Source organism: Hemicordylus capensis, chromosome 4 (assembly GCF_027244095.1).
Source record: "Hemicordylus capensis ecotype Gifberg chromosome 4, rHemCap1.1.pri, whole genome shotgun sequence".
Taxonomy (NCBI): Eukaryota; Metazoa; Chordata; class Lepidosauria; order Squamata; family Cordylidae; genus Hemicordylus; species Hemicordylus capensis.
Window position 1 is genome coordinate 320,241,235 of NC_069660.1, and position 26,317 is coordinate 320,267,551.

The 26,317-nt window shown below is 44.2% G+C and overlaps 1 protein-coding gene across 3 annotated transcripts in view; it reads left to right on the forward strand.

Annotated features, from left to right (window-relative positions):
- LOC128322923 (protein lifeguard 1-like) overlaps positions 1 to 20,517 on the forward strand; it is a 64,181-nt gene extending 43,664 nt beyond the window's left edge. For all 3 annotated transcript variants that reach the window (XM_053245186.1, XM_053245185.1, XM_053245184.1), the window contains 4 exons: positions 972 to 1,172; positions 11,232 to 11,360; positions 18,881 to 19,024; positions 19,558 to 20,517. In XM_053245186.1, coding sequence (XP_053101161.1) covers positions 972 to 1,172; positions 11,232 to 11,360; positions 18,881 to 19,024; positions 19,558 to 19,743 — 660 coding nt within the window. In that variant the 3' untranslated portion in view covers positions 19,744 to 20,517. The remainder of the gene's footprint in view (positions 1 to 971; positions 1,173 to 11,231; positions 11,361 to 18,880; positions 19,025 to 19,557) is intronic.
- Positions 20,518 to 26,317: the final 5,800 nt, after the last annotated feature.

The following is a 26,317-nucleotide window of genomic DNA, read 5'->3' on the forward strand; positions in this document are numbered from 1 at the left end:
CTGACTGTGCTTCTGACTCTGACCACCACCTGCACTCCTTGAACTCCTTCACTTGAACCCTCTTCAGCTCTCCAACTTGCACTAAAGCTTTGCTGAAGGCAGCCTCCTTATATCCTACTTTCCCCTGCCAATCTTTCTCAAACAAGCCAATCAAAACAACTCAAGTTCCCTCTATTATTTTAAAACACACCCAATCAAATCAAACACTCACTTCCCTCCAGAATTTAACCAGTACAATTCTTCTCTCCCCCAAACCAACTGTAGAACAGGAGCTGTGAACTTATGACCCCTCACAGCTTTTTTTGACACAGAACATAGGGAGAAAGCAAACATATGTGTAATACAAAATTCTTTAACACAAAAAGAGGAGGCTCAAGCCTCATTCCTTCACACAAAGAGCCCTTTCTCACGATCCATGAGAAAGCCACAATCTGTGGATTGTGCGCCTACACGGACTCCAGTTCTCCCTGGCTCTCCCCAGAAGCAGCAGAGGGTTGGGCCCCGGACATGTTGCCCCACCCCCTGGAAATCCCATAATGCACCGCACAAGTGTGTGGTGCATTATTGGGATCCCCGCGACACCAGCCAGGACTCTTGCAGTCTGCCAGCCCTGGCTGTAAGCAGCTAGAACTGGCAGACTGGAAAAATGTCTTTAAAATCATTTAAGAGGCTGGCCTCTTAGCAGGGTTTGCTGCCGTGCTGCTGTCAGGAGCCATGCAGCTCCTGGTGGTTCTTACGGTCAGCAAAGTGTTTGGCTTTCCTAGCCCGGTTAGGCTGATTGCAAGAACAGCCTCGGGGTCTCTTCCAACACTGAAATTCCATGGTTTTGTCATGAGGATGCATTTGGCTCTGCCCCTGGCTGCTGGTAAGGATGGGGGCATTCCTTACCATTCTCAGACGTTCGTGGAGCTTCACATAAGGAACTTTTCCCATTAGTAACCCAGCCCTCACTGCTCCTGTTCTGCCCGCAGGTGTGTTTGCTTCTGGGTGTCCAGTTCCTTTTGATTTTTTCCTTTGCGGTTGGCTTCCTTTTTGTGGGCGATATTGTTGAATTTGCGCAGCGCCATTCCCGGACCTTCTTTGCCCTCATTATTGTCTCTAGCAGCTCTTCACTGACCCTCCTGGTCTTTCAGCATATCCGGCGCACGTTTCCATGGAACCTCATTTTTCTGGTAGGTGGCCGGGCCAGTCATGGAGGGAAGGGGTGGTGGTAATTCACAGCAGCTGCCTTCAGGGCATTGAGATTAGAGGGTATGTTGTGGTCTTACAGGAATGGACCCCTGCAGAAGAGGAAATACGGTAGATGGGATGGGGAGGGGATAGCCCTTGGCCCACCCCAAGGCCCGGGACGTAGTCTATTGCCACATACAATAATAGGTGCCCTCCACCCTATCCTGATATAAACAAAATTTATCCCCAAACCTAGAAGAAATTCCCACAGAAGGTATTTCAGCTTTTTAAGATTCAGGACATTCCAAAACATGAAAAACCAAAAAGATACAGTTATACACACATGCAAAAACAGGTGAGGGGTTTTTTATTGTGAAACTCTTTTTGTGACTGCAAAAACATGAAGGGTATCTACAGTATCTATCTATCTATCTATCTACCTACAGTATCTAACACATTTGTATCCTGCCCAAAACTTATACATTTCTGGGCAGTTTACAATAAAATACCAATTTAAAACAAAATTAAAATGTTAAAGCATTAAAATAATTTAAAATTTAACACAATGTTAAAACTATTAAAAATATGAATTTAATTAGAAGCCTGGGTGAACAAATGTGTCTTAACTGCCTTCTTAAAAGTTGTCAGAGATGGGGAGGTTCTTCCTTCAACAGGGAGCGCGTTCCAAAGCCTCGGTGCAGCAGTGGAGAAGGCCCATCCCTGATAAGTCACCAAACAAGTTGGTGACAACTGCACATGAACTTCTCCAAAATGTAAATAATAATCTCACCTGGCGGTGGGGCTCATGGAGAAGAAGAAGTTCTCCTAAATACCTAGGCTGTTTAGGGCTTTATAGGTATGCACTTGATGGGAGATGAAGTGGGCAGGCAGGTGGCACAAAGGTTGCCTTACCTTCCCCCCAGATGATCTGGAACGGTGGTGGGAAACGTGCACCACACTCCTACACAATGCATGCTGCATGCAGCAGTGACGTGGACAGTGCATCCTGGCCTCCAGCCATCCCACAATGCACCACATGATGAGTGTGGTGCATTGGGGGATACTCTCATGTGACGGCCCCTCTAGGCGCCTATCTCTGGGTCGGCTTGGGCCAAGTGGTCACATGACCTCAGAGCCTCGGTAAAAAGCTGGGTCCAAAAGTTGGGTTAGGCACTACAGCAGCACCAGGATTGGACTCGATCCCAGTGCTGCACATGAGCAGCCTAACCCAGGCTGGGCTGTTCTAGCCTGGATTAGGCTGCTCATGAGAATAGGCTGAATGACAGATACCCATTTACCCATTTTAAACAATGCATGCCTCATTTTTAAAAAATGAAATGTGATTGCTAAGTCTATGGTATCGCTGGTTAATTAATGGCTCCTCCTCATTTTTGTCTTCTACAGTGCCTGCATTCGTACAATCCTTCCCACAATGGTTCTGCTGCAAACAGCAGAGCACAGCATTGCCTGCATTTGCAACTTCTAGTGCATGGTTTAGTGACAGACGCTTTGCAGGTGCAGTGGATCAGGTCCATCAACGTGTCAGGGGCCAGACCAAGATAGGTGTTTCCATGAACCTCAGCACATTGATATTTCCAGTGCCAGGATGTCGAGGGAATTGCAGGACATGACAAAGAGATGGCCGTTACTGGCATCTCATAATCCTTCCAGCCCATATTTTACTGGCCTGTGCCATATATCCACTGGCCATTCAGACAGCCAGAAGAAGGTAACTGAAGATGAGGCTGAAGATATTGGCCAGAGAATACATGACAACATGATGGGGAAATCTTGCAATTATCTGAAAATGGCCAAATCTTCTCAAACTGTAACAATGAAAGCACTGGAGAAAGGCATTGTCCTCAGTGGTGAGATCCACCATATTGGCCCATTTTTCATGATCCAAATAATGCTCATCTGCTTATCTCACTAAATGCAGAATTGGAGAAATCACGTGTAAATTCAAATACAAACTGTGTTCTTGGCCTCTGTCTTTGTTTGAGCCTGATAAGCAGTGTATGAGAATAGCCAGCCAGGCTTGGACTGGCCCACAGGGCAACAGGGCATATTTCCGGTGCACCCCACCCACGGGGCACCCCTGCGCCCCAACTCCCACCCTTAATTACCCAGTCTGCTCAAAACCCGACACCCTCCCCACATACATTCCACCGCCCTCTCAGTGACCCCAGTCCGGACCTGAAGCCAGCTAGTCATCTCTGGCAAGAACTCTTGATGCTTTGATGATGAATGCCATTGACAAAGTACAAGGTTTTGGTTATAATCTATAAAGCCCTAAACAGCTTGGGCCCTGGGATTTTAAGAGAATGTCTTCTTCGCTATGAACCACACCGCCCACTGAGATCATCTGGAGAGGTTCGTCTGCAGTTGCCACCGGCTTGTCTGGTGGCTACTCAGGGACAGGCCTTCTCCATTGCTGCCCCAAGGCTTTAGAACACACTTCCTGCTGAAATAAGAGCCTCCCCATCTCTTACTTTTAAAAGGGCAGTCAAGACGCATTTGTTCACCCAGGCTTTTAATTAGATACTGTTTTAATCGTGTTTTTTTGTGTTTTTAATAGTTTTAACTTTTTAAATTTTAATTGTTGAAATGTTTTAATCTTTTTATTGGTTGTTTTTATTGTCTTGTAAACCGCCCAGAGAACTTGTGTTCTGGGTGGTATAAAAATGTGTTAAATAAATAAATGAATAAGTAAATAAATGAGACTCATCATGTTCTTGTTGGTGGGGGCATTGATTCACAAATTACCATGGCCAAAACTGGAGCAATATGAGAAACATTTTGTGAAGCACTATGGAATAGCAGTAATCGTCTTTGATGGTTATAGGGAGTCTAGTGTAAGGGACATGGAACACAATGGCCATGTAAGGCGAGGCAATCATCCATGACAATACTTTCCCTCAAAAGCTCATTTCGTATCAACAGAGAGAATCAACAATGCTTTGTAGATATGCTTGGAGCCTACTTGCAAGACAAAGGTCATAATGTCATTGATGCTGAAACTGATGCAGACACAGTGATTGCAAAGACAGAAGACAGACATGTGTCAGTGGTGACCAATGACACAGACATCTCGATTATGCTTCGGTATGCTAGAGGGAACATTGCAAAGCAATCCACCACAACTTGTGAAAAAATGTGTGACGTGTGCAATGTGACAGGCAACTGGTGAAGAACCATATGCCAGATTGTCATTTTCACACATACTTTGATGGGGTGTGATGCAACCAGTGTTCCCTCTAACAGGGATTCCCAGATGTTGTTGATTACAACTCCCCAAACCCCCAAGCAAAAGCCATTGCAGCTGGGGATTCTGGGAGTTGTAGTCAACAACATCTGGGAATCCCTGTTAGAAGGAACATTGAATGCAACTAGCGCATTATTTCATAAATCAGTAGTGTTTTGACTCTTGTGTAACTCAGATGTGCTACACACGTGGGCTCATCTCTTTTAATCGGCAGATGTTCCTGTTCATGAGGTGATCACGGTTGGCTGCACAATTCTTGTTTCTCTGTATGGCAATGATGTAGTTGGAAATTCAGATGTGCAGGTGTTCTCCATGATAGCCCCCATGGCCATGCCCACCACAACAGCCATAGAAGCCGAGAAGTACTGACACTCCGTCCCTGTGCTCCCCTGCTCCCACGACACCCTGCTGTATGGTGGAAATCTTAAGAAGGATATCTTGAATTTGTTGTGGTACAAGCAATGCTTGAAGAAAATTGCTACTGCAGGGAATGACTTTGACATTGCTCATTTGCTTCCAACAGAAAGTGCAACGTACTGCCATCTCCTCCGGGTCCATTTCCAGGGCAATGTTTGAAAGGCTCTGGCATGAATGTTCCTGGCCTGAAACACTTTGGCTGGAAAAGTGTGAATGGAGAACTGCATCCTGTAACTGTTTGACCCCCAAATGTGAAAATCACATTTCAGTAAAATAAAAAATGAAAAGATGCAAATTGTTAAAAATGTGTAAATTGGTGATTCAGCCAGTGTTTTTGTATTCACAAAAGAGGTTTACAGTAAATCCCTCCCCCCTTTCTTTCTTTCTTTCTTTCTTTCTTTTTTTTGGCATGTAGATACAACGGTATATTTTTGGTTTTCCATATTTTGGAATGTCTTGAATCTGAAAAAGCTGAAATAACTTCTGTGGACATTAGTTTCAGGTGTGGGTCAATTTTGCTTACAGCCTTATTGTGGTACTGCTATACCATCCAAATGGTTCTTTTACTGGGTCAGCGAGCCAAAGAACATCACCAGCGGAGAAGTTTTAAAAAGGCTTTATTTGCTCTGCAGAAGCAAAGGTTCTGGCCGGCTAGTGCCCAAATTCCAGAACCCCGATCATCATTTACAACAGATTTTTATACATTACAGATCACATAGGCAAGTAATCTCTTTAATACATGATAACAGTATCTTCTCATCTCATTTCCTGTGTAAACTTAATTGTACTTTGTTCCTACTTAAGTAATGGTTTCAGCTGGGGAGGAAATTCCTTCTTAACTTTTTATCATATTGTGTGTTTTAAACCTTTCAGCATGACTAGATTAGTTTTATAAGTTAATCAATTATATCAATTCCACCCTTTCTTTTAGTGGGGACTAATTGCTTAGCCCCTTCTGGTACGATGATATCTCACCCGGGATATAGATTCTTTTTTTATATATGTCAATGTCCGGTTTAAACAGTATGGGACCCATTGTATACAACAACAGAGGAGTAGGAGGGGATCATATTAATACAACATCCAAAAAGCATCAGAGCACCAAAAGCTAAAAGTTCCATTACCAGAGAGCGTAGCCATCCAAAATCAGATAGCCAGCTTGTCAGCCACCCCGACAAATCTCAAGCTTCTTGTTTCCCTATATCGTGAAATACCTTTCGGGAGTCCTTCAGTTACTAGGCTTGATGAAACCCAGAGTTCCACTCCAATATGGGGTTTTCACTCTTCCTCTTTACCCAGTGCACAAAGCTACCAGGATTTAGAAGCATACATAGTCATGATTAACAGATTTTCCCATGGTTCAATCTCCTTTTACCCTTTAGAACAAAGTTTTTAACCCATCAAGGGGTTCAACTTCCCAGCGTTCTGGGTTCTCCTTTGTTGCAGCTGTTGCTGATGGTGGACTGCTGGTCCTTCTTCTGGGTCAGGGTTGACGTCCTCTGGAGACTCCCTTGGGATTCTTCCCTTTACCACTGTTTGGGTCACCAACAGAACCTGGAGAGGACCCTGCTTACTGAGAGAAAAAGATAGGCATACAAGACATCAGTTCCTCCCCCCCGCCGAAGGGACAGCATCCTGGGATCAGGGTGGCCAACCAACATTCCCAAAAGAGGAAGGTCATAACCTTTCTTAGGTCTAGTTCTCAAAGCAAGCAATACAATAAGTAAAACCTGAGGCCACTTCAATTTGGTCTCTTGGCAATATTATTATTTTTTTCAATAATGTTTTTGTTTCCTTGCTTTCCCTCACTTCCCCGCTTCCCAAAGTCCAAAACAGGGGATAATGTCCTCCACTGGGGCCTGCAATGGCCACTATGGCTTGTGGGCTGTAGAAAGGGCTTCAACCCAATGGGTCGACTTGCAAGCAGCAATCCTTGGCAGGAGGCAAAAGTAATAAAAGTCAAAATAAAAAAAAAATAATGATGATGATAATGTTCACGTTCACCCCACCCTCGTGGGTTTGTGACTTTGAAGAAACATTTAAAAACCTGGCAGGTCAAACATAGTCTTATCACTCGAGAGGCCACAACATAAACTTCAGCACTTGAATCTCGCAAAGGCCTTTTGGGTAGAACTGCTGATAAAGTCCTGTTCTCCTGTAGCCTCATGTAGCTGTTCTTCCAAGATGTCCAGAGTGATGTACTACATACTTAAGTTTCCTCTCACGACAACCCTTCAAAGCAGGCCAGGCTGTTTAAGTGGCTGGTTCAGTGTCACCCAGCAAGTGTCATGGTTCAATGAGGAACTGGACTCGGGTTTTCCCAGTCCTAGTACAGCACTCTAACCACTACACCACGCTGTGCCAGCATACTTACAGACTTCTGTCAGGGCAATCAGTCTCCATCCAGTGTACCTGACTTCATTCTCCATAAAAGGGTGATTCGTCAGTGACACCTGGCTTTCGGGATCTTCACTGTCCCCATCTAAGCCACGTTTAGATAGTGTTCCAACTCTCTGTCAACAATATCCTTATAAAAACCTATATAAAAGGAAACTGTCCTTGCCTCCAGGCAAAATTAATATACCTGGTAGAAATAGGATTGAAATCTCTTTCACGAGGCCTAGTGTCTCATGAAACAAAAATATGTTATCAGAAAAGTTGTCCATAATCTTGCAGAGGGGTGAAGCCTGTGATAAACACAAGTTATTATCAAGTCTCTAATCAGGAGCTGTGAAAACAGTATGGGTTTAACAGTAGCATACAGAAAGCTAGATCCTTTTAAGCTGAGAAGACCTTCAGGTGAATGTAAACCAGTACTTGGGAACTCCCTGCCACTTGGTATAACTGGCTACAGGAGTGGCATCTAGATTTCAAAAGTTCTTTACGGAGGCAAAGCAAGGCTGGCTGTGAAATGGCCTTAGACCATTTTATAGTGGCTCACAGTGTACATGATAACAAAAATATTACAAAGACATAAAAACCTCTAGTATTTACAACACATTATATCAGCTTGTGTTTACAACTCTTTTTATCCATTCAGCTTAAAACCTTTCCTTCCTTCCTTTCTTTCTTTCTTTCTTTCTTTCTTTCTTTCTTTCTTTCTTTCTTTCTTTCTTTCTTATTTATTTATTTCCTCCCACAATTTACTGACATTCCTTCATAACATTAAAAAAAAATCTTAAGCAAGGTTAACTGTAGGGGGGGGAATCTAAGAGCCCCTCCTGTACAAAAGGTGGGTGTCGGACTGGGAAGGTGCTACAGTTCCCCTCTTTCTCATTACTTTATCAATAACTGAACAGACTAATGACATCTGATAAGACAATACAAAAACCCAAAATAAACAAGAGATCAATTTAAAGGGGTTCAACTGAATTACAACATTGAGACCTTAGAATCCTTTCCTAATTTTCTATGATTACTATGAATCAAGGGTTAATTTGCCCTATTTCAACTTTAAGAGAAGCACAATCATTTACAGAAGAATCACTGAGTATATGACCAAGGTGTTACCCATCTTCAGAGCATAAAAGCTCCCTTTTGCTTCCTCATGAAAGTGTTTCCAAACAACAACTCCATCCACCAAATTCACCCAACCTTCCCATAAGAGAATGTACAAAGACGTTACAAACATAACACACATTGCACAGTATTAAACTATTTCCTGCAGCTAGTTATCGTATATATAATCTTAATGGTGAAATATAGTTTAAATCTCTTAATAAAAGTTCAATGAATTCCAATAGGTTGCAAGCTGGAGTTCTCAACTAGCTATTCCTCTGACTGGTTGGCATCTAACTAAAAGGTTGGCTGGGTTGGGTTCCCAAGAGATTTTACTGAAGCAGGGGGAGAGGAAAAGGCTCCAATTCTCCCCAAGTCCCACATAGTATGGTTAAAATGCAGGAATTACACTTTTTATATTTAGCTACAATAGGAAGAAACATGGTGGTCTTTTTTCTTTCCAATTTTCTAGAAAGGTAGGCTACTGGTCATGATGCTGGACCCAAATATTGGGTCACAACTGCAGCCATACATCCTTTGTCCTCTTTTACAAACAAGTAAAAGAGTTTCTCATAGTTTGGAAATGCTAGTGCAGGTGCAGAAACTAATAAAGATTTCAAGTTATCCCAAGCATCTCAGGCCTCTTCTGTCCAAGACAGATTGTGGGGTTGCGTAGTTGGATCATACAAGCTACTTGAGCTATTTGGCTAAAACCAGGAATCCATTGTCTACAAAAACCAACCATGCCAAGGAAAGAGCAAACTCCTTAACAGTAGTGGGTTGCCTCATTCCCACAATCGTATGCACTCTCTCTGGCAATAAAGTCTTAGCATGTTTTGACAACAGGAGGCCCATATATTTACTTCAGATTTGACCCACTGAGCCTTCAGTTTTGAGGCTTTTAAAACCTGTTTGTGCCAAATGGGTCAAAATAAAAACAGTTAAGTGCTCATTGGCCTTTTTATCCACTGTAGCCAAAAACAGATCATCTATAAACTGCAATAATAAAGAACCTTGGGCAAAATATGGTGTTGGAGGTATCCATGATATCTATACTAGTAAAGGGAACATGTACGTAAGCCACATTAGCTCCTTCAAAAGTCACTTCTCTCACTAGAAATGCCTTGGCACTCACTTTTCTTTCTCCCAACTTTCTCTGTGCTTGCTTATCATCCTTTCTCTGTACTTTCTGAAGCACCACTCTGGTATCCTTCGTATCAGACTGAATTTTGGAGGGCGTCTGGACCTCCCAAAGTACTACTACTACTTCAGTCTCTTCCCCTTTCTCTATCACCTTTTCCTTTTCCTCCTCTCATTTTCTCCCTTTTCCCTTTCTCTGCAAATCTTCCCCCTCACCTCCATAAGGTGGAGGTGGAGCTGAGGGGGTTAACCCCTTTCTGGACGCCAATTTAAATTGAGCCACCAGGGTGGATGCCTCCCCACTTGATATCAATCGGGCACCCATTTCATCAACAGACATCATTAATCCCGTAGGAGTTTAACCACATTGTTTACACATTTCAGGTTTTGCCCACAAACTCCTAAAACCACCAGCATATTCATGTTCAGAAAAATTAAGTGTCCTCCTCTTTCTCTGAAGACTGGCTTCTGCCCTCAGAGCAGCCTGTGTCTTCTTCAACCCACAACTTTTAAGGATTTCATCCCTACACCAGAGCTCCATAAATGCTTGCGCATATTGATGTTCCTCAAATTTTCCTTCCCAGGTACAAAACAATAACAACTGCAGTATGGTTTGATAATCGATCGATCCGCAGGGGGCCCATACGGCCCTGCTTTCTAATTGGTAATAAAGCCAACAATTCTGACAGAAATTAATGATTTTCTTTTTCCTAAGGGGATCTCCTCCCATTAGGAATATCCAATTACTTAATACACATTATAGCGGAGTACAGTCTTTCCCCTTTTACTTGCTCTGAGCAGTTCCCATCCTTTTCTGGTAAGTAGTTTAGTTATTTGGGACTTTAACCCTTTAACCGTAATCTGGGACTTTAACCCACCCCAGGGGACTCCAACCCCTCTTGTTTAAATCTACTTACCTGCTCCGGAGCATCCTTCCCCTCAGCGTGCTTTACACTGTTTTCCTGCCTTAGTTCTCCAATTTCTGGCCCCTGGTCGTGGAAGGTCCCGGTGCGATGGTAGAGCCTTGCCCACTTCTCAACAAAGGTGAGGTGCCGGCTGGGCTGATTAGTCTGTCCGTCGCTGGGGGCCTTTCCACCCAGTGGGGGTTGCCTATGCTCGTGTAAGGAACGTGGCCCTGATCCGAGTCACGACACCAATTTGCTATACCATCCAAATGGTTCTTTTACTGGGTTAGCGAGCCAAAGAACATCACCAGCGGAGAAGTTTTTAAAAGGCTTTATTTGCTCTGCAGAAGCAAAGGTTCTGGCCGGCTAGTGCCCAAATTCCAGAACCCCGATCATCATTTACAACAGATTTTTATACATTACAGATCACATAGGCAAGTAATCTCTTTAATACATGATAACAGTATCTTCTCATCTCATTTCCTGTGTAAACGTAATTGTACTTTGTTCCTACTTAAGTAACGGTTTCAGCTGGGGAGGAAATTCCTTCTTAACTTTTTATCATATTGTGTGTTTTAAACCTTTCAGCATGACTAGATTAGTGTTATAAGTTAATCAATTATATCAGTACCTCAAACTTGGTAAACAGTTTTTGCACATTGGTAGACTTCTATGTTTTTGGTATGTTGAAATACAATGTTGAAATGCAATGTACATTCTTAAGTTACACAAAAATCACACCTGTGGGAATTATTTCAACCTCAGATCCTACATCTACAGGACTAAAAGGAGAGCCTAGCTTTTGTTTGTTGATTGCAGCTGCCTCTCCTTCACAGTCCCTCGAGACCCTGAGCTTCACCCCCTTTGCAGGACTGCTCATTGCCCACTTCAGGACAGACTTCAGCTGGATTTCTCTGAGCATCACTACTGCCATTTGCATTGCGGTCACTATCTTCTCCATAAAGGTTGGTGCGCAATTTGCTCCTCGCTCCCCATTGGATGTGCTAGAAACCAGTGCAGGGGGCTGACACAAAAAAGGGGGCTCTCACAGGCATGCACACATTGCAGGCAGGCACGCACATGGTGTGAGTTTGTGTATGACAGGCGCGACAGGCGTGTGCCGGTGCCTGGCACGCAGGCATGTCGGATACTTCCAGTTACTTCTGGTAAAGGGGGCAACGGGGTGGCAGGGAGGTACGCTGCCACCCCAATGGACTTTAGGAAAAGGGAGCACTGGCAGGGGAAAAATGGAGGGAGGGGTAAATGCACCCTCCTCCGCCCTTAAAGATGCACCCCCTGACTTTGAACCACACCCACCCGGTTCCGTGCACATCCAGATCCCCAATACATTGATTCTAAATAGGCTGTACTAGCCAGAGGTGCACCGAGGAAATTTTGGAGCCTGTACCTGAAGGCCTTTGGCACCCCGCCCCCACCACTGCAAATTAAGCACCATTTTTTAACATGTAAGTTCTTGAGGGCACAAACCACACCACCCAGGACAGACTAAAGAGGATTTGGGACAGGAGCCCCCAGGGGCAGAGGTGCATCTAGGTACTTTTGGAGCCTGGACCTAAAGGATGGGATTCTGACTCATCACAGGAAATGCCTGAGGAGTCAAGGCAGGAGTCATAGAGTAGAGGTAAAGCAGGGACAGGTAAGGTGTCCCTCACTAGCTACCTCTGCTCCCAATGGCCCTAGTGGTCATTAGGAGAGTCGGTGCAAAAAGTTAATGCACTGGAACTCCATCTCCAACAAAATCTGGACACCCTAATTAGTTGGGAGGATGGATGGCAACCCTACCCAGGGGTCTGTCTTTAGTTAAGATGAGTAGAAAAAATAAAGTTTAAACAGGTCCCACCATTATAAGCTACCTAATTCTATTGCTTGCAAATGTGGCTTCTATGGAGGAAATAACTTGAAATTTGGCATGCATGACCTACAAATGAGCTTAATTTCCAGGGGTTCTGCTAAAAATTGTCTGTATAGCAAATTAAAAAACTGCTGAAAATTGACACTTTAGTCCTTTCCCTCTAATTTTTAGGGTTTTCGCTAATATTTAGAACAGCATAGCATGTATTTCTTTCAAATGTTGGAGAAAATTACCAATGCACTCAATGTGCTCAGTCAGATGTGTTGGGGTGGGATGGGGTGCTTTTTAGTGATTTGCTGACATTTCAAGCAGTGGTTCAAAAGTTATTAAAGTTTGCCTGTGGAGCAACCTAATGGATTCTATTGTTCTGTTAAGTTCTCAAAGAAGAGGGGGCATGAAATGGACAAGTAGCAGGAAGCCAGGTGGGAAGTAAGAATTCATGGCACATCAGCGCACACAACACCAACACAGAAATGCACACAACTCATGCAAAAATTCATGCAATCCCAATGGAGAAACAGAGAGCTGGTCTTGTGGTAGCAAGCATGACTTGTCCCCTTAGCTAAGCAGGGTCTGCCCTGGTTGCATATGAATGGGAGACTAGAAGTGTGAGCACTGCAAGATATTCCCCGTAGAGGATGGAACTGCTCTGAGAAGAGCAGAAGATTCCAAGTTCCCTCCCTGGCAGCATCTCCAAGATTTAGAGGGCTGAAAGAGACTCCTGCCTGCAACCTTGAAGAAGCCTCTGCCAGTCTGTAAAGACAACACTGAGCTAGATAGACCAATGGTCCGACTCAGTATATGGCAGCTTCCTATGTTCCTATGTTCCTAGACATAGAAATGAGCAACAACTGCAAACATAGAGTGGCAGAAAATTCCAGAGATTAATTGCACGCTTTGTGAAAAAGTACTTCCTTTTGTTGGTCCTGAAATTCCCAGCCTTCAGCTTCATGGGATGACCCCTGGTTCTAGTGTTGTGAGAGAGGGAGAAATATGTATGTACACTTCTATCATGTCTTGCCATAGGTACCCCTTTTTTTCAACTAAAAAGCCCCAGATGCTGTAGCCTTGCCTCATAAGGAAGGGGCTCCAGGCCCCCAATCATCTTGGTTGCCCCATTCTGCACTATGTTGTGCAATATCACTGAATGTGTTCACTTACAACCAAGGGCATCTGCAGGACTTTTCCAGGGTGGGAGGAAGCCATGGACTAGGACCGGGAAGAAGACCCTAGTTCAAATCCCCATTCAACCATGAAACTCACTGGGTGACTTTGGGCCAGTCATGTAGCTCTCAGCCTAATCGACTTCACAGGGTTGTTGTGAAGACAAAAATAACCATGTACACCACTCTGAGCTCCTCAGAGGAAGAGAGGGATATAAGTGCAAAAATAAAAATAAAAATTCAATGGGAACTGACTCAATCTGGTGAGGGGGCAACTGTCCCCTCTCCCCCACCCCACCGATGCCCATGCTTATAATTTGCCTTCAGTGGGCAAGGTGGGTTATCTTTGTTGTTGCCAGGCACTCCATCCTCCCCATCTTGATTTCTGCTTCAAAGACCAAGGAAATGTATGAGTGCATGGAGAGCAATTTGTAAGCAAGACCAAAGAAGCCATTCTTTCCTGCTTGTATTGCATCTGCAAGCTTGTGTCCAGCAGAGTTGTCTGTAGTTGTGAAGGAGGGCTAATACAAACCCCGCCCTCCCTGAATTTGAATTTGGAGCCATCAGTTACCCACTGCAGCACTTCTAATGTGTTTTTGTAGGAAAAAAATAATCTCTTGTATTCAGGCTGACCTAGACTCCACAATTATTACAGAGTCTATTGCAGAAGTGCCCACTCCTTGTTGTGTCTCCTTGTTGGGCTTCCTCACCCTCCTCCATGAAACAGGGTTGTTTACTGGATCAAACGGTGATGTGCCAAGAGAGGCGGCAGAGTGGGGGAGATGGAATAATGATGACGTCTGACCCACAGCTGCGGCCCTGTGTGGAAATGCTAGCAAGGGGGTAGAGTTGGAGGAGAAGGCCCCTTGGGAGGCCAGAGATTGGGTGGCCAATCCTCTTGCCTGGCCAAAGGAGAAGGAGCAAGCTGGAAGCGAGAGGGAGGAGTGTCCTAAATGTAGGGCTTTTATTTAAGGCAGGGGCTGTCAAAGATGAGACAATCAGCAGGGACAGGAGTTGTTGATCTGGTGGGCTCCCAGAGAGGAACGTGGATCTTTATTCCCGCTGATAGGTGAAGGAGTGGAGTGAATATACTTCCCTCCTCCACAACTCTGAGGCAATGCCCATGCCTGTAATTTAGTGTGAGAGGCTGTGAAGGATAATTGGGGAATTCTTCCTCCTTAAATACAGGCACTCCTCTTATATGGTTAGATTGGATCAGTTTCACTCCGTGACTCCCAAGGACATGGACAAGCCACTTGGAGCCATGTAGTCTGCCATCTCTTCTCTTGACTAACATGTATAAGTCCACATGACTTATACTATCTGGTAAGGGATTAGTGGAGGAGGCCTTGGAGACATCCTAAATGTTTCTTTGAGGGAGGGCAGGATACCCTCCTGTCTAAAGAAGGCAATTATTAGACCTCTTTTGCATTGGATCTCTCAGAGTCAGGCAATTATAGACTTGTCTCCAACCACCCATGGCTGGGCAAAGTGACTGAGAGGGAGGTAGCCTCTCAGCTTCAGACAATCTTGGAGGAAAGAAATTTGCTTTCCCAACCTGTGGGCCTCCAGCTGTTGCTGAAATACAACTCCCATCATCCCTAGCATCTATCCCCAGCCACATTTCCTTGTTTTGGGGTGGGCTATGGGATGGAATCGGTCTGCTTGATGGATTATTCCTTGTTGGGAATCCAAGGAGGGTATGTGACTCTTTTGATCCCTCAGCAGCTTTCGATGCCATTGACCACGGTATCATTCTGGACCATCTGTGATAGTTTGGAGTGGGAGGCACAGCTTTACAGTAATTCCACTCCTACTTCTCAAGCAGATTCTAGATGGTTTCACTTTTAGATTGTTGCTTTCCAGATGTGAGCTTTTGTATGGAGTCCTGCAGGGCTGCATTTGATCTCTAACACTTTTTAATGTCTACATGATCTGATATGGTGCAAGATGCTATCAGTATGCTGCTGACACCCAGATTTATTTCTCCCTGTCAACTTCATCAGGAAATGGCATAACATTCCTAAATGTTTGCCTGCAGGTGGTAGTGGGCTAGACGAGGGATAACAAACTGGGACTGAAACCAAATAAGACAGAGATACTTATTGTGTGGGGTTGGAACTGTGGAGACAATTTTGACCAGCCTGTTCTGTACAGAGTTACTCTCCCCTAGAAAGAACAGATACACAGTCTGCTGGGAGTACTTCTGAACCCAAACCTTTCTCTGGTGCCTCAGGCTGAGGCTCTGGCCAGGAGTGCTTTTTCTCAGTTTTGGCTGATATGCCAGTTGTGTCCATTGCTGGTGATAAGGTTGGTGATAAGGTCATTACCCCTATAATAAAAGATCTACACTTGTTGCCAATATGTCTCTGGGCAAAATGTAAGGTGCTGGTTATTTATTATTAAAACAGCAATTAAAAAATTAAAAACATTCAAAATTACAGCAATTTTAAAAAATTAAACAGCAATTGAACATTTAAAACATTCAGAGATGTTTATTACCTATACAGTTGGAGAGCTGGTCATGTGGTAGCAAGCATGACTTGTCCCCTTAGCTAAGCAGGATCTGCCCTGATTGCATTTCAGTGGGAGACTTGATCTGTGAGATATTCCCCTCAGGGGATGGAGCCACTCTGGGAAGAGCAGAAGGTTTCAAGTTCCCTCCCTGGCAGCTTCTCCAAGATAGAGCTGAGAGAGATTCCTGCCTGCAACCTTGGAGAAGCCTCTGTCAGCCTGTGAAGACAACACTGAGCAAGATAGACCAATGGTCTGACTCAGTATATGGCAGCTTCCTATGTTCCTATGTACAGTTCTAAACTGTTTTGGCCCAGGACATTTAAGAGCCTTCTTTGCTATGAGCCCTACTGTTACATTCCGTGTCCATGTTTGAGATCAGTTTGGTGGCTGCTTGCTTTCAAAGGACAAAAAATGAAATTAAAAGCAAACCTTACATGAGCCATCTTCTATCTCCCTTACATACAGGAAGCATCTCTATTTTTGCTGACAGCTGCACTTGTTGTTTTGCACTCTGTTGAGCATGGCCTCCACTTGTGCCCTCCTAGTCAAAACAGTGAGATCATCTGCACCTGACCTATGCTTTGAACTGGGAGGAGGGAAGAAGGGGACGCAGCTTTTAACTAAGGCCTGCAACAGTTTGCTGGGGAGCAAAAGGAGACATTTATTTATTTATATTTATTTATTTACATCTTGAGTGGATACTGAAGCAGTTTGAAGACATCTGGGATGGAGAAGTCAGCTCTGAATGCTTATTCTAGCAAGCCCTCCGAGAGAAAGAGATCTTTATTCTGAGACCTGCTTTGGGGGGATGATCTGATTTTTGCTATTGCTGCAGCTATTGCCTTTTGAAACTGGAAACCCTTAGAATAGAATAAGCTTTATTACAATCATAGACCAGACAATACAGCAAAAAACCTTACATAAGACTCAAGCGGGTCATACAAACAATGTAGCAAAACCTAGCCACATTGAAAGTGATCTCTTTACTAAAGTTAGATAACAAAAACTCTAAGTAAAATTATCCGAGTGACACGGAAACTTCCCCAAAAGAGGGTAAATTAGTTTTAAATGAGCATCACTATAAAAATTACAGTATAAAATAACACGAGGGGTAGTTTCTACGGCACCCATTCCACAGGGGCAAATCCTTAAGTTAAATGGAATCCCTTTATATCTACCATCCCTAACAGTCGTTGGAAGGGCGTTTAGGCGGGCAAGAGTAAATGGATGCCTAAATTTAGAGATAAGAATGTTCTCTAAATATGCTGCTGGTCTGGAATTAAGAAGTTGTTTCCCCAGATAGATTCCACTCCTTAGACAGACTGTATCCACTTGTAATTCTGCATCAGCAATACGCTGCTTAATAACCTGCCAGGCCTGATCATGTCCAAATCTGAGAATTTCCTCATGGGAGAACCCAAACTGAAGTAGTTTATTTTTAACCAAGGTCTTCTCACTTATGATTAAATTCATCAATCATTACCAAGGAAGCCAGGCCTACATTGGCAAAAACCAGTTTTAACCAAAACTTTATAATACATGTCCAGTAACCCGATTCAGCCCTAGCAAGACCTACTTATTGCCTGGTGAGAGTATTGGGAATGCAGGGGGAAACTAGAAGAATGGCTCTAATAAATTTGGACTGTACAGCTTCCAACAGGACAAAATTACTAGGAGGCCCCAATTGGGCACTATAATTTGAGATAAACTTTAGTGACAAATAACTTAATCGCCGCTGGAATAAACGAGGTCCCTCTAGTAAAGTGAAATGATTTTATTGTATTTACAGAAATTTGGGCGTTTAGTATGGACAAATTTAGATGGGCACTGGAAACTCTTTTAAAACACTTTGTGCATTGATATCATGTCAGTGCTTGAGTTTGGCAACTTACTTTTAGTGTGCTAACATTTATTTTCTTTGTTAATTGCCAAATAAAGAGATGTTACAGGAGAAACAAATCCCACTTCTTTTTTACTTGTCTGAACAATCCTTGGATAAGTTTAGCTTAATACCACAGGCTTTCATTTTGCTGGGAGAGGAAAAGTCTAAACTGAGATAAATAATACATTCTCAGCAGGTACATATCTCTCCTAATCAATGGCGCCATACCGTAACACTATCACCTGGGTGCTTTCCAGATTACACACTGCAATGGGGTAAAATGCTTTGGCTTGGCAAGGCTGTATTGAAAACGATCCCCAGAATCTCAAGCTCCTACAATGGGAAAATACAGAAATTTTTCTGCGATGGACTTGCAATGTTGTAGCACATTTAATGCAAATGTAACATCCGAATTAAAGCATCTGAAATGTGAATGGCCCCTTGCTGTCAGCGCAGGGACTGCGGTGTCACAACACAGGAAGTACGGAAGCACACTTAGCAGATACGTAGTGACTCTTTTGTAGGGTTTAATCTGGAAAGCACCCTATTGAAATAATCTGGAGAAGTCAATCTGCCGTTGTCACTGGCTCATCTGGTGGCTGCTCAGAGACTGACCTTCTCTGTTGCTGTTGTGAAGCTTTGGAATATGCTTTATTTTTCCTGCCAAAACAAGAGCTTCCTGATCTCCAACATAGTTTAAAGATCAGTGTGACTGAAACATGCTGCTTCATTCAAGCTTTTAGCTAGATCTGTAAATTATGACTGTGTTTTAAGCTGTTTTATATGTTTGGATTATTGCTTTAATCTTTTGTTTTACATTTGTTGTAAACCACCCAGAGGCATGAGTTTGGGGCTGCATAAAAATGTACTGAACAAACAAGGCAATTAAGAATGGAGAACTAATATTTTCAATAACAAACTCAATAGAGATGTTGGTGGTTTGGAAGCAGGGAGGAGGAGGTATAAGAGTTCTAGGCTGATGGAGGAAGAAAGGGATGGGGTATGAGTGGGTCATGAGCTGACCTCTTTCTTGGTGCTCCTCTCTGGCAGACCACGTGCGACCTCACCGTATATGCTAGGGTGCAGACTGCCTGTGTGGTAGTCTTCTCCTTGCTCCTCATCCCTGCCGTTATCCTCCAGAGAGAAATTCTGGATATGGTCCTTGCCTTCATTGCAATCCCTCTCTTCACCTGGGTGAGTATCACAATGGATTGTGGAGAGCTACTCTCTACCCTGGGGAAGGCCGCAGATAGAATCTTGTTCCACAATAGGCAGCCTCTTGAGACTCTCCCGTGGGGCCCCCGTGCTGGAAACTGTAAGACCTGCCTAGCTAGTTTCTCCACTGGCACATCCAGGATCTGAAACAGCACAAGTGGTAGGGCCCAGCCAAGATGTGTGGTCTGTTGTAGGTGGTGACACAGAGGGCAGAATAGTGGGTAATGCAGAGAGGATGGACTGGCCAAGCCTACTTTGCCTGAAGCTGCTTCTTGGGTAGTTTCCAGTACTTTAAGGAGCTGGAACAGGTAGAAAACTTGGAGGAGGGAGGGGTGGAGATGCTGGTGGAGCTTCATGGCGGCAGCCCTCCTGAACGGCCTCCATTCTTTCCTGCTCACCTTAATTTGCCTAGGCAGTGTGTGCATGGTATTCAACCCTGCCTCCTCAAGTAGAAGTAGGGGGGGTGTCTGTGTGCCAATTGATGCTCCCCCAACCCCATTTCTTCTTTTCAGACCATAGCTTTGAACATTCAGATGATTCTGGGGAACAAGAAGAGGACCTTCACTCCGGCTGACTATATCTGGGCAGACTTACTCCTGCATCGCTACATTTTTATTTTATTTTTTTGCTTCTCCCTGATCATTCTCTGGCTTGGAGACTGGGACATCCCTCTTATCTCCTTATCCACCCAAAATTGAGTTCTTTCTTAAGAAGCCCTGTCTCTCCTCCTCCTCCTCCTCCTCCTCCTCCTCCTCTTTCAGGTCTTTGTTCTTTTCCTTCATTTCTTCATTTCTTATGTTCCTTCATTTTTGTGTCCCTGGGGGTCCAAATTTTCCTACACCTCATCTTACGCTTTTAGGGGCCAGGCAACAAATTAGGGGTCATGGCAGCAAATCAGTTAATCCTATGGGGATGCTGAGAGGGGTGGGGTGCTCTTTTCCCCATTGTCAGCAGCATGTGGAGATTGCACAGTGCTCAAAAGACAAAGGTTTCTTTGCCCCAAACAAGCAGGAAGGGGGAGGCCATCTAGACCCTCTTCTTTACTTCTCTCACCCTATATGCCAAAGCTATTCTGGTCCTCTGGTCACACAAATACATGGTTTTTCTCCTCTCTTGGCTGGGAGTGAGCTTCCCCACTCACTTCTTGCCTAATTTTCTACCCGCCCCCTGCCTACTACCCACCCCGGTTTTGTGCTCCTGTTTGCACACCAATACAACACTAAAGGGAGACCACCAAACTGCTGACTAAAAAAACCTACAACAGCGACAGACCTGCTACACCATGAGACTGACATCATGACAACAACTGCAAAGGAAGCCAAGAAAACCAGCAGGAAAGGAAATAACACTAAAGACAACCAGTAGCCTGTAGCCACACAAGCCTAGGAAGACGGCACAAGGCAGCGAAAAACCAGCCCGCATTACATGCAAATTCCAAAGAGGCAAAGCAATTCCAGAAACCCACATTTCAGATATCCAATAAAAAAATTAAAATAACACACCTTTAGCAGTCCTCTTCTCTTTGTGCATTCTAGAATAAAGGAAAATCCACCTCAGACTGGCAGGGCCACCACACCTTTGCTGAGAGCCTACATAGCAAGGCTCTCAAACACTGACGTATCACTGCTGGTGCATGCGTGTTGGGTGTGTATGTGTGTGGGCGCTACAACTAACTGAGGGGAAAGAAATGGGAAGCTATACACTATTGTACAAATATATACAAGTATGTACACATCTATACAGTTATTTACACGTCTATCTATACGACAAACCTCTACACACCTATCAACACATTTACACATCTGCTAACTTACACATTGACAGTCAATTTTACAGGTTTACAGTTTAACATATTTTCAGATTTATTTATTTATTTAATAAATTTCTATAGTGCCCAAAATGTAAGTTCTCTGGGCGGTTTACAAAACAATAAAAACAGCCAATAAAAGATTAAAACATTTCAACAATTAAAATTAAAAAGTTAAAACTATTAAAATGCAATTAAAACACAATTAAAACACTATCTAATTAAAAGCCTGGGTGAGGCTTATAACACACTTACACAGTCCCACTGCACCCCCCCCAAGCCACCTATCTACACATTTGTAAATTTACACATTTACAAATTCACACCTTTACAAATATACACAGCCCCCAGCCCCTTCCCCCTGCCTAGTGTTTGTGTGTGAGCCGGCAGCCCCCTGAGTGCAGCTGGCCAGAGGCACCAGATGTTCAGCATCATGAGAACATAAGAACAGCCCTGCTGGATCAGGCCCAAGGAAGCCCATCTAGTCCAGCATCCTCTTTCCCAATGTGGCCCACCAGATGCCACTGGAAGCCACAGGCAGGAGTTGAGGGCATGCCCTCCCTCCTGCTGTTACTCCCCCACAACTGGTAGTCAGGAGGGATCCTGCCTTTGAGGCCGGAGATGGCCCACAGCCCTCTAACTAGTAGTAGGAGTATGCATGGACCGTTCCGGGGCCATGCAAAAGGCCTCCGGACGGGTCCGGAATTCGGCTGGTTCAGCTGTCCGGCACTGGGGGGAGTGTGGCTTTAAGAGCTTGGGGGTAGTACTCCCACCCCCGCCACTCTTCCCCCTCTGGCACTGGATTTAGTTAAAACATTTTTGGGGCGGCAGAGTTCCTCCCTGCCACTAGGGGTGTGCATGGAACCGCAGAGTTGCGGTCCGGCACAGTGGGGTGGGTTTCTTTAAGGGCGGGGAGGGTTAACTTAACCCTCCCGCCACTTTGCCTCCTCCAGGGCTCGTATATATTGTAATAATTGTCCCCCTGAATGCAGCCTCCAGGACGGGGTGGGCGCGCGCGCGCTGCTCTGCAAAGGGAAAATCCTTCCAAAGGGAAGACTCATGCTTTAAAAGTTAACTATTGATGGCCATCGTAAACACCACCTCCCTCATTCTGAGCCGCCGCCAGCAGCCACTGAGAAGAGCTCTGCCAGGGAGGACGCACTGACGCGCCCAGCCCACCCTCACTTCTGGATCCCAAGCGACTTCCCCCCACATACAGAGTGGCCCAATGGGAGGAGAAGGAAGGCAGCCAGAAGGGAGCCGCCAAGTGGAGAGGCGCCAGAGGCTGACTCGGTGCTGTTCCGGCTTCTCGTTGGGGTTTATGATGGCCATCAAGAGTTAACTTTTAAAATGTGAGTCTTCCCTTTGGAAGGATCTTCCCTTTGCAGAGCAGCGCGCGCGCGCCCACCCCGTCCTGGAGGCTGCGTTCAGAGGGACAATTATTACAATATATACGAGCCCTGGAGGGAGCAAAGTGGCGGGAGGGTTAAGTAAACCCTCCCTGCCCTTAAAGGGTCCCCCTCCACCCGGACCGGACCGGCCAGGTCCGAACCGGTCCGGACGGTCCGGAGGCCTTTACAAGGGCCTCCGGACCGGTCCGGACCCACCCCTACCTGCCACCCCTGCCCCCGTCGTTGCCTGAAAGAGCTTCCAAAGTCCCAAGCAGTAGAAGCTGGTGGCAGGCGCATGCGCCCACCGCTGCCGGCCCACGCATGCTGCATACGTCACAATGACGTCTACTGCTTGGAACTTTGGAAGCTCTTTCAGGCAACGACGGGGGCAGGGGTGGCAGGGAGGAACTCTGCCACCCCAAAAATGTTTTAACTAAGTCCAGCACGGGAGGGCGAAGAGCGGTGGGGTCAGGGTAAGTACTACCCCCCATACTCTTAAAGCCACACTCCCCCCAGTGCCGGAACATGCCTCCGTGGTTCCATGCACATCCCTAACTAGTAGCTGATGATAGACCTCTCCTCCATGAAGTCATCCAAACCCCTCTTAAAGCCATCCAGGTGGTTGGCTGTCACCACATCTCGTGGCACAGAATTCCACAAGTGGATTATGCATTGTGTGAAAAAGTACTTCCGTTTGTTGGTCCTAGACCTCCTGGCAATCAATTTCATGGGATGACCCCTGGTTCTAGTGTTATGTGAGAGGAGAAAAATTTCTCTCTATCCACTTTCTCCACACCATGCAAAATTTTACAGACCTCTATCATGTCTCCCCGCAGTCGTCTTTTTTCTAAACTAAATAGCCCCAGGTGTTGTAGTCTTACCTCATAAGAAAGGTGCTCTAGGCCCCTGATCATCTTGGTTGCCCTCCTCTGCACCTTTTCCAGTTCTACAATGTCCTTCTTAAGATATGGTGACCAGAACTGTACGCAATACTCCAAATGTGGCTGCACCAGAGATTTGTATAAGGGAATGTTAATATTAGCAGTTTTATTTTCAATCCCCTTCCTAATGATCCTTAGCATGGAATTGACCTTTTTTACAGCTGCTGCATATTGAGTTGACACTTTCAACTAGCTGTCCACCAGGACCCCAAGATCCTTCTCCTGGTCAGTCACCGACAGCTCAGATTCTATCAACGTATACTTGAAATTGGGGTTTTTCATCCCAGTCTAGAGTGCATTTTATTTCATTTTATTTCATCTTAAATATATACATGTTTTCTATTATATAACATGGGAGTAAGTTGCAGCAGGATTAGAAGGCTGGATACTCAATTCAGTGGTGCTATCAGATGTTTCCAATCCCATTAGGAAAAGATAGATTCTATTTAAGCTATTAGAACTGAGCTAGCAAGGAAAGCTGAAGGGAGAAACCAACAGCAGTTCAATCTTAATGTTGGGTTGGGACTAATAGTAGACTGCAAGTACTCCAGGGGCATAACTACTATTAGACAAGGGGAGGCGGCTGCCTGGAGGCCCCCAAGCCTCGAGGCCCCCCCCCAGAGGCAAGTCACATGAGGCAAGTCATATGACTATATATTGTGAAGTCTGTGTGTATCAGCGAGGGGCCCATTTTAAAATTTTGTCTCTGGGCCTCCTCCAGCCTTGTTATGCCCCTGAAGTACTCTATGGTCTCCAGGAATTTCCCCACACAGAGGCTTTACCCCAAATCTCCTCCAATAGGGAAGGAGTCCATTCACATTACAGCCAGATTCCCACCGAAGTCAATTCAATGTCTTTGGAAGCACACCACCCCCAAATCGGGCTTTTCCTTCCAGATTTCACTTCATCCCAATTTATGTCTGAGTGCTAAAAATCCAGTATTTTACTGGAGTTTTTTTGGGATAAACCACAGCAACTCTATACATTAACATGATAACAGCAAGTCACACCTATGAAATTCAAATACTATAGAAAGCTGCACAGAGGCAAAGACTGGAAAAACCAGTTTTCAGGTTTTCTGCTCTTTGAAAGTTTTTGGAGTGGGGACATCCAGGGAGAAGAAAAGTTTGCAGTCCTGCAGAAAATGAGCATGCAATCCAAGCTAAGAATGGGGCTGCAAAAGCAGAGGTGATGCTGCGGGCGGGCTGACACATGCTAGGAGTGTGAGTGTGTGTGTGTGTGTGTGTGTGTGTGTGTGTGTGTGTGTGTGTACATACTTCAACAGAGCCGGATCACAGAAGGTGTTTCAATTACAGTACTAAACCCTTGGGGAAAAGGGAAGTGTGGCGTCCTGCCTCCTCGAGGAAGCCATTGGCCCCAAGCAAAACACAGAAGCGAGTTGCATGTGAACCTACACAAAAGAAAACTCAGAGCAGAGAGGCTGCTTCCCTAGTGCTGCGAGTCTAATTCGAAGTCACTTTGTTGGCTAAATATTCCGAGAGCTGGAAACCCTGTCTATAAAGGCTCCAGGAGAATTTACATTTTGAGAAAGTTGCAGATTACTATGTTGGCTCTATGATCGACATCAGTCTGCATTAGGGTTCATCATTTTGTTTGTTTTGTTTAATATATATAGTTAATCTAGTTATTGCAATTCAGCCTACTTTGGGTATTCATATGAAAATTTATAGTAATGTACTAGATCTGTGTTACCAGCCTTCTTTAAGATATTTCTTAATGATTTTATAATGTAACTGTTTTATAAATGTTGTGAGCTGCCCTGAGCAGTAATGTACTGGAGGGGTGGGGGTATAAATATTTCATCCTGTATATTTAGGAGAACATCTATTTGTATATATGTATATACAAATATACTGTATAAATCTGTATATTTAAGAGAACATCCTGTATATTTTAGAGAACGTCTTCTTTTGCCATAAGCCCCACTGCCTGTTGAGATCATCTGGAGAGGTTCACCTGTGGCTGCCGCCAACCCGCCTGGTGGCTACTCGGGGACGGGGCCTTCTCCGTTGCTGCCCCTGGACTTTGGAATGCACTCCCTGTTAAAATAAGAGCCTCCCCATCTCTGGCAACTTTTAAAAAGGCACTGAAGACACATTTATTCACCCAGGCTTTTAATTAGATTTATAGTTTTAAATAATTTTAGTACTGGGTTTTAAAGGTTTTTAATCTTTTAAACGATTTTAATTGTTAATTGATTTAATGTTTTAAATTATTTTAATTGTAAACCGCCCAGAGATGCAAGTTTTGGGTGGTATAGAAATATTTTAAATAAATAAATTATAATAAAATAAATAATATTTTGTCTCATCTTATCATTGTAGTTTGTTAAACATTATATCTATGGTCCTATTGCAATTTAATATCTATGTAATTTAATATCTATGTCTCAGTCCTATTGCAATTTAATACATATATTTTTAAGATTTTCACTGAAGAAGACGAGCTAGTCAAAACGCATCTGGCAACAGCACAAGAGGGGATCGGAGGCCGGCAAAATCACGGTATGATAGTTCATCTTCTAATTAAAAAATGATACTGGGAACATTCATCTATACTTCTCCCATTTCATCGGCAATTTTGAAATGCACTATTGGACTCTCCAGTTGGATACAGAGTATCTCAATGATCATTTTGTATAGTTTTATTTGAGAAATATAGATTTTTAAATTCAGATTATACTTGGACAGTTTTTCAAAACATATACTATTATATTAAAATATTCATATATAATATTGGGATTCATTTTGATGATTGGATATATTGTTGAATCCAAGCAGGGTTTTCTTTTCTTTTGTGTATGACTTTTTCAAGCAGTAAGAGAGAGATGCGAGTAGGGAATATCTCATTTTCCTCCCAACAGCCTGTAAAGTTGGCTATACTGAGAGCGAGAGAGAGTGCCTCACAGGAGCAGATGACTCCATGTACAACATCTCAAGTCTGCTTCCCCCCATTTTATCCTCACAACAATCCTTTGGGGTAGGCTAGGCCGAGAAATGTGAGTGGCCCAAGATCACCCAGTGAGCCACTTCATGTCTGAGTGAGGGCTTGAACCTGGGTCTTCTGGTCACTGTTCCCTCTAATAGGGATTCCCAGATATTGCTGACTACAA